Source organism: Gavialis gangeticus, unplaced genomic scaffold, assembly GCF_001723915.1.
Source record: "Gavialis gangeticus isolate Ggan-Ray unplaced genomic scaffold, GavGan_comp1, whole genome shotgun sequence".
NCBI classification, from domain to species: domain Eukaryota; kingdom Metazoa; phylum Chordata; order Crocodylia; family Gavialidae; genus Gavialis; species Gavialis gangeticus.
This window is the reverse complement of record NW_017728995.1, coordinates 5,203,837-5,216,724: the sequence shown is the minus strand read 5'-3', so window position 1 is coordinate 5,216,724 and position 12,888 is coordinate 5,203,837. Positions and strand designations below refer to the sequence as shown.

Genomic DNA, 12,888 nt, shown 5'->3' with positions numbered 1-12,888 from the left:
TCAGATGAATAGGACTTTACTACACAATAGGCCTTTGGAGATTACTTGTTTTAGGAAGGGAATTCTCAATATGTGTTTCAGAATTAGACCCTGAATTTATGTAAGTTTTTCTTAGCTTTGCTTTTCATACAATGCGTACATTTTTGTAGAGCTGCATGATCTGATTTTCCACTCTGCTAGTTTTATGTCACCATAAATCTATTTAATCATGTTGATTTAACTGAAATAAAATCAGTAAAGTTACAACAGTGAGAAAGTTATGTAACAGAGCAGAAATTCAGGCCCTACTTTTGTAATTAAATTATAAATGTGGCACAGTATCAGTGGCTATGGCTAAGTGCATGTGTTCAGCGCCTCTGGTTTTCAAGAAACAAAAAGGTGACTAATAAGTTCTAGTATCTATTCAACATGCAGGTGATTTCAGCAAGTAACTCTTCTACATGCTAATGGACATTATCCATTGTAAACCTGTGCACACGGATGAGAAAATAAATACTCTGTTCCATGGATGCCAGATTATGAAATCATCTGAAATTTCTGGCTGCACTGAGGACTACAAAAGTTTCAATAATTTAATCACTTCAACTAATTGTTCTAATTGGATAACCATTTATTTCATATATACACTGAAAATGTAACGTTATTATTTTTTAATGATTATAGCAGACTAGAGCCAGAGAGATGTACACTAATTTAACCCTTACAGCTTAGTCAGTTTTTGTGCTGACAGCCAAATTGATACTTAAGAGGAGGTATTATAGTGATATTTTTATATGTGCAGAGTCATCCAACTGATAATCTCAACCTAAATGAATTGTGTGCTAGGTAAGTCTAAGTATGCCTGCTTTTTAGGGGGTAAGTTTAGACACACAGAGATTCAGGATGTTATATTTAAATGTTAGCATCTAAAGTTAACACCTAACTCCATATTTAGGCACCTATGAATGGCTTAATTGTCAAGGGAGTTGAGAACCCACAGTTCCCACTGATCACAATTCTAGACCAGGGGCTGAGGTGGTGTGGGTGCTAAGGTGCACGTTTGACAGCCCAGAGGTTGCAAGCTTGAGGCCATAGCAGAAGCATTCATAGCAGGGCCCGTCAGATTCCAACAAAACTCTGAATTCTGTTAAATATCTTGTCACAAAAACACAACAAGGAAAGGATGACTGTCTGAGTAGACCTGAGAAAATTTTCTATGTCTGATGTCTATAGTTCTGAATTTTCAAAGATGTTATATTCTGATTTTCGGAGGGGACTATATGATGGGAGCTGTGTGCTTTGCGTGTACAGCCTTTCTGAATCTAGGCTGTGAGTAGAATCCAGGAGTCCAGACTCTCCTGTGTGTGTACTTAATACTACAGAACGTACCCAGTCAACAAAAGGGATAGTTGGTCTCTTTCAACACTGATAACAGCAGGATAAACTCAGTACGGGCATTATTAGTATACTGTATTGGGAGATTAAAAAATCAGTGAATCTGAGCTGGAATGTAGTTTTATTAATGTGTGAATGAAAAGAAAGGGTTTCTTAATTAGATGTTAGCCATCTCATTATGGAGAGGGGAAATTAAAGAGCTATATGAACTACAATTACAATGTCACTGAATATATTGTTAGTTTATGTTAGTTTGAAGTCAGGCAGAAGGCAGGGTAGATTTGCCCTTTAATAGACTAAATCAGAAATATATCGCATAAGCTTTCGTAAGCAGTGGGTTTACTTCATCAGATGCTGTGAAGGCACTGCAGGAAACAGAGCTGCTAAATATCAAATATAAAATAGCTGCACTTCAAAATGGTGGTGGGGGTGCTTTAACTAAAGCTCCCCTGCTGCCATTTTGAAGCGTGGAATGCAAATACATATGATGCTGAAGGCACTTTAATTAGAGTGTCTCTCAAAGCCACTGTAATTAAGCTGACCCCCCACCTTCCACCCCAGAAGCTAATCCAGGTAATGGGATAAGAATCTATAGTCTCAAGTTTCGACCGTATTTAACACTGTCCAGTCTTGTGGATGATTTCTTGTTCTATAATTTCAAGTTAGTTTTTAGTTTTCTTGTCTAAGCACATCCACTCTGAGGTCAGCAAAGAATGTACAGAGAAGTTAAAGTGCCACAGGCTTGTCTGTTTTTCTGGTACTGATGTCAAATCAGTGTCCATTCTTTCTTACATGTAGGGATTGTCTCATTTGTCCAATGTAGACAGCACAGGGGCACTGTAAGCAGGCAATAGCATATATGATAATAGTAAAGGTGCAGGGAAATGAACCTCAGGTGTTATAACCTGTATTACATGGGCCATTGATGATATGGTTTGTGTTGATGAGGGGATATAGGTGGTATGTGGGTCCAGAGCAAGGTCTGATGCTTTAGGGAGAACAGGCATTGCTGGAGAGACGCTGTTTGAGGTTGGGGAGCTTCCTTCAAGCCAGGATAGATTTGTTTGGGTCAGTGAGATTAGAGCAGATACAACTGTAATGTAGAGGTTGGATGTAGATGATAGATCTAGTGGTGTGGTTAGGATGAGAGCTACTGGCATGAAGGTAGCCGTAGTGGTTGGTTGGTTTCCAATATAACGTGGAAACTTGCCACTGCAAATGTTTACACTGGTGTCCAAGAAATGAATTTGCTGGGAGGAGTATTTCAGGGTAAGTTTGATGGAGGGGTGGAAGTTGTTGAAGTCCTGGTGGAATTTCTCCAGAGATTCCTTCCTGTGAGGTTTGAATGTTGAAGATGTCATCAATGAATATCTTGCAATATACTGAAATTGAAGGTTGTGAATGCTACACTGTAGAAAACATTCCCAGTAAGCAGGCTATTTGTTTTCATCATAAAAGGAACAGTTGAAAGACATTACTGCTATTTAAGAGTGATGTTTATGAAAAGAGAGACCTTGAAATTCTAGTGTTTTTTTTATTAGAAATAATCATTTTAATGTGCATTGTAAGATACTAGAATACTTTGATTCTTTCATATACTGGATAACTCAGAAAGCAGAAACAGACTTCAAGATATCTAATTTTTTTTCCTGGAGACTTTTTGTTCTCTGCTTTATGAATGCATTTGTTAAACTTATCTTATAAGTATCTCAGAAGTCATAGATAGAAGCAATGCAGTTTTCATAAATCTATTAAAATTATTTGTTGTCATTAAATGTTTTGTGGTACGTTAGAAGCCCAATAAGATTTCTGTTATTTTACTGGAAATATCATTCAAGCTCTTGGTTCTACTGTGGCTCTTCTCACTTTTGTCTCCTACCTATAAGATCCCCTTTCATCAGCTTTTTCACAGCCAAACATGCAGGTACTCATGGCAAAAGTCATAACACAAGTGAGGGAGTATACAAAATAGCCCCAGATAGGTTAGGTCCATTCAGATAATCCCCTTATGACCTGTCTCTGCAGCCCGACAGTTTAACTTTTGCAGGACTGGCAGGGTGGGAAGTCCATGGACTTTATGATGGCAGTTGTAGTAGGGTGCATGTCTCAAGGGCTACAACCCAGCTGAAGGCAGTAAGAAGGTGATTGCAGGCCTGCCAAGGAAGATTGGGCCAGCTGATGAGAGTACTTGGCTAGCCGAGGGGAAGTTAAAAGCTTTCAGGGAAGAAAGCTTGGGGAGAAAGAGGGAAGGTTGTGTGGCTAGGGGCTGCGGCATTGACCTAGGCTGCTCTCTCAGGGTCTGGGAAAGATTGCAGGGTGTGAGTTAATGCTTTACTATTTGTGTATTTGTTTGGTGGCTTATTGATAGTTTACACTGTGTCCTGTGGACCATATTTGTCCCAGGAAATAAAGATTGTGTTTATATGAACCTGTAACCTGCCACAGCAGTGTTCAGAGCACAGGGGCAGCACACAACAATTCTCCCCTCAGGCATTTTTATTCTTGTATCTGCAGAAACACTATCCAGAATTCACCCATATTCACTAATGATTAACACTAAGGAAGTCAGTGAATGGCCATTGTGTACTTTAAATACTGTTAATTCAAAATTGGAACTTTATTTTTAATTATAGAATGAAATTATAAAATACCAGCCAGGTCAATGATGTATTCCAGGGGCAACATAAGTTGTAGTTTAATGATGATAAAATGTTGATTTATATGGTACATGGGTTCATTGAATAAACTTTCTCTGATTTGTCTAATAGAAAGCTGTTAAGTCAAGGTCCAAGTCTCACAGCACATCTGATGATGAAGAGAGCCAGCAAAGCTCTACTGGAAAGGAAGCTGGGCAGCTCCACAGGTCAGAAAGTATCATAATTTAATTTCAGTGGAAACTAGAGACATTTGACTGCTAAATGGACATGGTGTGCTTTGTCACTTAAGTTATTGGAGCTTGTTCTCAAGAGCAAGTCACTGTTGAAATATTTTTGTGGTAACTACAAAACCCCAATACTCAATTACAGTGAAATGTAAATAGCAATTATTCATAAACTAAATATGAAAAGCTATAGCAATACATGCCTAGTAGAAAAAAGGCAGGCTCAATTTTACATTAAATGATACTCAGAACATTGTTTAGTTTGAATAATAGCACATCACACCCTGTCTAACATTATTACAGCTGACAATGTAACAAGCATTTATTGCAGCTAAAGTCTCTTTTGCCTGCATCTTTTTGAAGCTGCTTTTGCACTTTACTGTTATTTGATATAATGGCTAGAACCGTACTATAAACCATGCCCATTATGTCTAGAAGGGTGGAATGTTTGTGGGGAGATGTAACGTATGAATGAGAGAGAGAGAAACGTGGTTTCAGAGTGACCTAAAATCTTTTAGAGGTTCCTGGAAATTCTGTTTACAATGCTTGCTTTTTTGTTTTTATTTCTTGTTAATTTAAAACTGCCCTGTTTGTTAATTTATAATTGTTAGTTTAACAATAATATGCCCAGATATGACTTTTTGCTGAATTGTGAAAAGGACAAAAAAGAGAGAAATATTTTTTAAATATTAAACATTTGAAAAATATAAATTAAGTGTACAAAAATGAGTGATACAAATATTTCCCAACAGACTGGGCCGTCGGAGAAAAACCATGAAGCTGTGTCGTGCTCTGTCTGATTTAGTGGTGTATACAAACTCTGTGGCAGCTCAAGACATAATAGATGATGGTAAGATGGGGTGGGGGAGATAATGTATTTATATCAGCATTCCTTTTCCAGTTGATTATGTATTCTGATGAGAAAAATGCCTGAAATCTAATGTTTCTGCCTTTCAGAGAAGTTTTAAAAGTTGACCAGCTATCTTACTAGTGCTTCTCACTTTTATTACAGGGGAGATTATGCTTAGGGGCAACCAACATGGGTTCATTAGAGGCAGGTCCTGTCAGACCAACCTGGTGGCCTTCTATGACCAGGTCACAAAATCCTTGGACGCAAGTGTTGTGGTGGCCATAGTTTTTCTGGACTTTAGGAAGGCCTTTGACACTGTCTTTCACCCCATTCTCATCCAAAAATTAGTTGACTGTGGCATTGATATCTACACAGTCAGATGGGTCACAAATTGGCTGGAGGGCCACACCCAGAAAGTGGTGGTGGCCGGGTTGTTTTTGACTTGGAGGGATGTGGGCAGTGGGGTCCCCCAGGGCTTGGTCCTTGGGTGCACTGTTCAACATCTTCATCAGAGATGGTCCAAAGGAGGGCCACTCACATGATCAGGGGGCAGCAGGGCAGACCCTACGAGGAGGGGCAATGGCACTTGAAACTTTCCAGCCTTCATAAGAGAAGGCTGAGAGGGGATCTGGTGGCCTTCTATAAACTTACCAAGGGGGACCAGTGGGGAATGGGAAAGACCCTGTTTCCCCAAGCACTACCAGGAGTAACTAGGAATAATGGCCATAAATTGACTGAGAGTAGATTCAGGCTGGACATCAGGAGGCGCTACTTCACTGTCAGGGTGGCTAGGATCTGGAACCAACTTCCAAGGGAAGTGGTGCTCGCTTTTACCCTGGGGTCTTCAAAAGGAGTTTAGACAGCCACCTAGCTGGGGTTGTTTGATCCTAGCATCCTTTCCTGCCCATGGCAGGGGGTCGGACTTGATGATCTGCTCAGGTCCGTTCCAACCCTACCAACTATGAAACTAAGAAACTATATATCAACAGTGAAAGAGGGTTAAACAGCTTCCTTTTGTGCCCCTGAAAAAGGTCATCTTTCTGTTTCTCCAGTTTGCTTGTGACTTTCATGATTTATTAAAGTTCCCATGGAATTCTGAAAATAAAGACCTTTCAGGATTTTGCCATGTTAGGAGATTGAGCTGATGTTTTGTCATAATATTAAACTATTTAATATTTATAGTGCAATAGTACTATGAAGTACTGCAAGGTCCAGACTAGCATTAGACTATTCAGTGAGAAGATGAATAAGTGAGAATGTGTATGATACAGAAAAGGTAGTTTGGGTTCTGATTTACTCCTTAACGTAATCAAAGGACAAAATGCAATTAGTGAGGTTTAAGGAAATATAAGGATACAAGAAAAACCTTTAGAAACTGCCTAATAAATCAGTAGGATCATTGCCACAAGATGTCATTACAAACAAGATGTTAGCAGCATTTTTAGAAGGATTAGACATTCATGTGGCTAATGAGAAGATCCATAATGTCACAGGGAATAGATGTATTTTCTATAAGGGAACCATACCTCTGGGCTGTAGGGCACAAGTTAACAACTAACTAACTAATGGGATCTGAAAGAAACCTTCCCTACAAACTGATTGTCTGAATTTGATATCTTCTTCTGAAGCACCTGGTTTTGGCTAGTGTCAGAGGTAGGAGTCTGGTGTTCCTAAATACTGTGAAGTGAATACTTGTTCCTTTAAACAAATATTCATATTTTGTATTATTGGATTTTGTCTATTTTTCTCCCTGAGTAGCAGTAAGACCAAATGCAAATGGTACCATTAAGCAGCTTTTAAATATTTGAGAATGACAGTTATTGCTTAGGGGCACTGTTTAATTAGATTATCTATCTCTTTATATGAAAGATTAAAAAAAAAAAAGTGTGAGGGCTGTTTTTTCTTTAAAAAGTGCTTTGTAGGGAGTTACCAATCTGAATTCAAAAACACGTCAGCCACAAGAAGTGAGTATCAATAAAGAATGTTGCAGAATCCCTACTGATGCAGGGAAAGGTAAGGCTCATTGGCCTGAATACCGTAGGCCTGAATGTCTATTCACAGAAAAGCTCAAGCCTTCAGGGAATTTGTTCTGTTCATGAAATGAATTTAGGAGTCCTGGGTTGGGTAGGAGACTGTATAGCTGAAAGATCCATAGGAAAGGGCATCCCCTGCTCTACTGGGGCAGAGGCTGTCTTCTGTATGGGTTTGTGCTAGGCAAGAATCTTTTCATGATTACAGGAAGCTGAACAGGGGGCAGTCCTGAAAAGGGAAGTTGGTGCTCCAGTATCATCCCCTCCTATTTTCAGTCTTCCCACAGATCTTCATAGAGGAAACACCTAGCATTGCACACTTCAAAGCAAAGTAGGGCAAAGCTGCAGGAGCAACATAACAACAAGGCACTGTTAATCCTAGGTCTGTGGAGCCCATTTGGTCCTGTGGTTTCCATTCTTCCAAAAGCCCTGCAGACTCCCTCATAAATTCCACCTGCCAGCCAGAGCTCTATACCCAATGCCAAATCCATGCTCCAAGTTCCGTACCAGCAAGACATGACAGGAAGGTGGGCTTTCCTGCTTTGAAAAATTAGGCTCCATTCATTTTGCTGTTCCAGCTAGAATAGGGAGTTCTGTAAGAGATGGAACGAGGAGGTATGAGGTAGGGCTCTATGAAATTTCGATGGGTGTATCGTTTCAAAGCTGTTTCAATGCATTTTGAGCTTGAAACATTTCAAAATGTTTTGAGTTTTGAAGTCAGGCTTGCTTGCAGCTAAGCAGAAACTAAGGAGAGGGAGGGAGAAGAGGGGGAGTAAGATCTGGGGGCCTGCACCCCACAGGAAGACCTGGGAGAAATCAAACTGCAGGCTGGGGAATCAAGCCAGGGCCTGGGGGAATGTTCAGGTCCCTGAACGAAATTCCGTCAGTTCCCAGTTTGATTCTCCAGCTCCCTGATCCTTCTCTGATCACTCTCCCCAGCTCTTCCACGGGCCCCTGGATGATGCGGGATGAGAGCAGGCTGCTGCTACCAGGTGGGGATGGCAGCAGCTCTGGGCTATTTCCCCAGCCGGGAGCATCAGCCTGCTGAAATCCTGCATGCAGATCAGGGGCCATGCCTCCTGGGAAGAGCTGGTGGAATGATCACAGAGCTGGGGATCAAACCAGGAGCTCCAGCTGACAGGTGGTACTGCCCCAGCTCCCAGACAGTGCATGGTGCCCTGCCGATCCACACTGCACCTGTGCCATGGAGCAGTTGCTGTGCAGGTCCCAGGTGGGAGGGCGATCCCTGCTGCCCCATGCTGTGTGGGCATACTTTGCCATGAGCCCCTGGAGGCCCCAGTCACCACTGCCAGAGCTGGTGAACACAGGGCTTTTTTTTTTTTTGAGTTCTGCACTCACTGACTGCAGAGCATGCAGATGACAGCAAGTGGCTGGGCCCAGCACCTGAGTCTGCCAGGCGCAGCCCGCACTGAGCACCCAGAAGAACCCAGCTGGCAGTGGCAGCTTGCTGTCATCCCACACACAGATCTGGGGGCTGTGCCCCCCAGGAGGGCTGCAGAACTGTGCCAGACTCCTCCCGGAGGGAGCGGGCCCCCAGATCTGCATGTTGGATGACAGCACGCTGCCACTGCTGGCAAGTGATACTACTTTTGCTTTACACAGTTTGAGGTGCAGTTTCACAAAACACCCTACACCTATCTCCTTGAAACTTGGCAGACATAATGCCCTCAGAAGGGGGTACCATCCCTGCAATTTTTATTTGAATCAGACATGAAATGACAAAGTTATAGGCATTTTTGTGATTTCCCCATTATAGCTTGCGGGTGAAATGTTGAAACGTGTTGAAACAGCATCAAAACAGCGACGCAGTTTTGATTAAATGAAACGGAACAGTGCTTTGAAACAGCAAAATGAAACACTGTCCCTTTGAAATGGAAGTTGAAATGAAATGGTGCTGTTTTGCACAGGCCTAGTATGAGGAAGAGGATTCCTGGAAGTTTGCAGGCTGTCAGGAGGTAGCTGAAAGACATTACCAGTATAAAGATGGAGAAAGTTGGATGAGATCTGCCACTTGATATTTGGTTGTGTTCAACAAACCCCCAGGACAGATCTGCCATAATGGCAGTTTGGTTAAAAATAAATTGAAACTGGATGCAAAGGCTTGCTTGGTGTGAGTCAGAAATGTGAAATAGAGTATTTGTTGTATAAAATTCAACCTTAGTGCAAGCCAGCACTACTACCATTATGGTCAGTGGGAAATATACTTGTTTATGTCAGGGGTGTTCTTTGAGTTTTCAGTGGTTTAGGTTTGAGGCAGAAGCATTCATACTGAATGAGGCAGAAGCATTTATAGAGATATTTATACATTCCCTGCTACCCAAGCCCAGCACTAGCACGGTTCATTAGCTGTGTCCCTGAGCAAGCTGACTGACTTTTCTCTTCTTTATATGGTCTTTAGATGATTCATGCAACTGAGTGACCCTACCGTCTAAAACGTCTTAGGGCACCTATAATTTGGTTTCAGAATGTATTTTTTTCATATAGCCTATCAAATAGAAGTTGTATAACACTGAAGTACATACAATGAATACTTATTTTAAATTCTTTCTAACCTCCCCGAACAAAGAATGGAAGGTAGTTTAGTGCATAATGGTAGACTGTTGATGCCTAATAAATGAGCTGCAAAAGTCCCACTGGATATATCTAAATCAATTCACAAAAGTGAGTTTTTAATCCAAGGAATATATCACCTGTAAACTGGTGAATTTACAAGACTTGGGTGTAAAAATTCCTTTGGTAGTGTTGGAAGTTACCGTAGAGCTCTACAGACATGTCAATTTTCACAAATATTGACATTAAGCTACCAGGCAAGGAATAAAATGTGTTCAAAGAGAGATGCAGTGAATGTTCTTGGGTGTACAGGGTAACAAGCTCAGATCTTCACCAGAATTGAACGGACTATGGCAGAGGTACCAAGTATGTGGGGACCCAAAGGACCTTGTCTCCCTTGCGAAGAGGACTGTAGCCTGAAATGCATAAAACTTTCCACATGTCCATCATCTTAGGCCCCCATGGCAAAAATAAAAAGTTGGTGCCTATGGCTATGAGCAGATTTATGAAGGAAGGGCAGACTAGAGATGCATCTTATAGACTGACTGAATCAGAAACACCAGCAGATTTACAAATTTATGGTCTGTTCCCACTGAAGTCAATGGGAATTTTGGTATTGATTTTAACAGAATCAGGATAGAACCCAGGAGCACATAAGTGAAATCTTTACAAACCGAGTGGGTAGTTACCAACAGAGCTTAAAGGTTTCATGTGAGGAGGATTATTGTTGTTCTTATTATTACAGCTAAGGACAAGGTGAGTAGGCTACTCATATACTTTCAGGACACAGAAAGTTCCTGTTCTATGGTGCATAGAACTTGTGAGAAAATAAATGGAGGAAAAGATCGTTATGAACCTGTGAGGTACTGAGGACCTTCTCAGCAGCTTCAGTGCCCATTGAAGAGTTAACGTTACTGAGTATTGTTCAGAAGTTGCTTAACATTTTATAGTATTAAATCCCCAAACAACTAAAAACACTATACATGTATGTGATCTATACTTCATTGCCAATTGCAATTATATTCATTATACAAGTCTTATTGTATAAGTTTATATAAGCTTCGGTTTAGGAATATTACCTAATGGCAGCTAGACAAAATAAAACTTGTGTGACCTGTATTTAATGTGATAATATTGCATGATAATATTGCATTTAATGTGATCCAAATCTAGAATAACTTTACTGAAGTCTATCTAAATTACTCTAGGTTTATACCAGTGTGACTGAGACCTAAATTCAGCCCTTTGTTTTACAGCATAATTTTGTATTTGTTTGTTTGTTGTTTTAACTGTCTACACATAGGGACTACAGGCAATGTTTTATCATTCAGTGAAACAAGAGCCCATCAGGTAGTACAGCAGAAGGCTGAACAGTTTATGCTTTACAACCAAAAACAACTCACCAGAATCTATCCATCGGCATACCGGATTGACTCCAGCAATTTCAATCCTTTGCCCTACTGGACTACTGGTTGCCAATTGGGTACGTGTTTCATGAATAGTATATTTTCCCACGTGTTTTGTTCCATAGTGATCAATGATTTCTTAATCTTCTCATTTGACAGTGGCATTAAATTACCAGTCTGATGGACGTATGATGCAGTTAAATCAAGCAAAATTCAGGATGAATGGCAACTGTGGGTATGTCCTAAAACCTCAGCAGATATGCAAAGGTAATGTCCCATTATATGGTGGTGGTTATATATGTTTCTTCTTTCAAAATTTTTTTCTGGTAAAACTGTTAATATCATATATCTAGAAGCAAGTAACTGGACTAAGAGACAAAGAAGAACACCAACTTGTGTAGGATTTTTCTTTGATATCTCATAGAAGCCAGTGAGATTCTTTCCATACCCTTTATGGGAAACTGAATTACATCCTTAAGAAGATTCTTTTAGAAAGGCGTCTGTGACCCTTCCATCATACAGTGAAGGCATTTTGTACTTGTTTGAGGATTTTGGTTTTGATTTTGCCACTGTTGTTTTAAAATGGCTTTGTCTGCATTTCTTTGGGCCATAGTAGACAATATTTGAGAAGTGATGCAGGGTTATGTAGTTTAAATGACTTTTTTCCAGGTCCATGTATCCAGGATACTTTGTTCTTAGAAATATATATTTTTGATGGGAAGCCCAGTTTGACAAACCCTTGCCTCCTGGTTTCCTCACTCTCTTGAAATCATTGGGACTTCTCTTATAAATAAGGACTGCTCTGCTGAGAAAGGGTTGTAGAAAATGGAACAAAAACTTGCATGTCAGCCTTGCATGTCAGCCTATTTCACTGCTTACTTTACTGAGTTCTATGTTGTGCCTATATAAAATTATTATTCTGTGTTGTATAGAGGGTAGAATATCTGTTTTTTGCTCTGTATTAGAGTATAATATATTAAAGGATTTAACTTATTCTCACTTTCTGCAAACTTTTAGGTACATTCAACCCCTTTTCTGCTGACCCACTTCCTGCCAACCCTAAAAAGCAACTTATTCTCAAAATCATCAGTGGTCAGCAGCTGCCTAAGCCTCCAGATTCAATGTTAGGAGACAGAGGAGAGGTACAGTAGTTTGAGTGTTACCAATTTTTTTCTTCATGATGAATATTATAGAAATGACTGGGAGTGACATGATAGTATTTGGACAAAAGAGAGTTTATTTTCTAAATCTGAATATACCAGTAATTTTCAGATGTTTTCTTGCACTGCCTCATATATGTTGAATTTTGTCCATGAAACCTGTACTTTAAAAATTCTGGGCACATATAAGCCCTGGGGCTGGTAGGGGGTTAGTTCTTTGTCAGCAGCCAGGGAGAAGGAGCTCTTGCAGAAACACTACTCAGAAATGCTTGGTTGCCTATTCTGCTGCTGGTAAGACTAATGGGTGCTAGGAGCTCCTAAAGTATCTGGGGCTAGGCCTCTGGCCCCAGTAGCGATGCACACATTGTTGAGGTAGAAGCTTGCCTCCTTAAAGGGCAGAGTGTGAGCTCTACTGTTATTGTTGTTGTTATGTTATAGCCCAGGGGCTTGTATTTATGCTGTTATTTGAATCTGGTGGACCGGGATTAGGCTATTTGGGGAGGAGGAGGCCTCAATAGGACTGAAACAAGCCCGGTGCCAGTGAGGGCACAATGACAAGGCTGCAGCGAGCCCAGTGCCAGTGAGGGTGCAGCATTAGGGTTGAAGTGAGCCCAGT

At 40.6% G+C, this 12,888-nt stretch overlaps 1 protein-coding gene across 2 annotated transcripts in view; it reads left to right on the top strand.

Moving 5' to 3' along the window:
- The window catches only part of PLCH1 (phospholipase C eta 1), a 196,971-nt gene that overhangs the window by 157,658 nt on the left and 26,425 nt on the right, over nt 1-12,888 (top strand). For both annotated transcript variants that reach the window (XM_019503178.1, XM_019503177.1), the window contains exons 13-17: nt 4,143-4,237; nt 5,008-5,105; nt 11,010-11,189; nt 11,272-11,379; nt 12,130-12,254. In XM_019503178.1, coding sequence (XP_019358723.1) covers nt 4,143-4,237; nt 5,008-5,105; nt 11,010-11,189; nt 11,272-11,379; nt 12,130-12,254 — 606 coding nt within the window. The remainder of the gene's footprint in view (nt 1-4,142; nt 4,238-5,007; nt 5,106-11,009; nt 11,190-11,271; nt 11,380-12,129; nt 12,255-12,888) is intronic.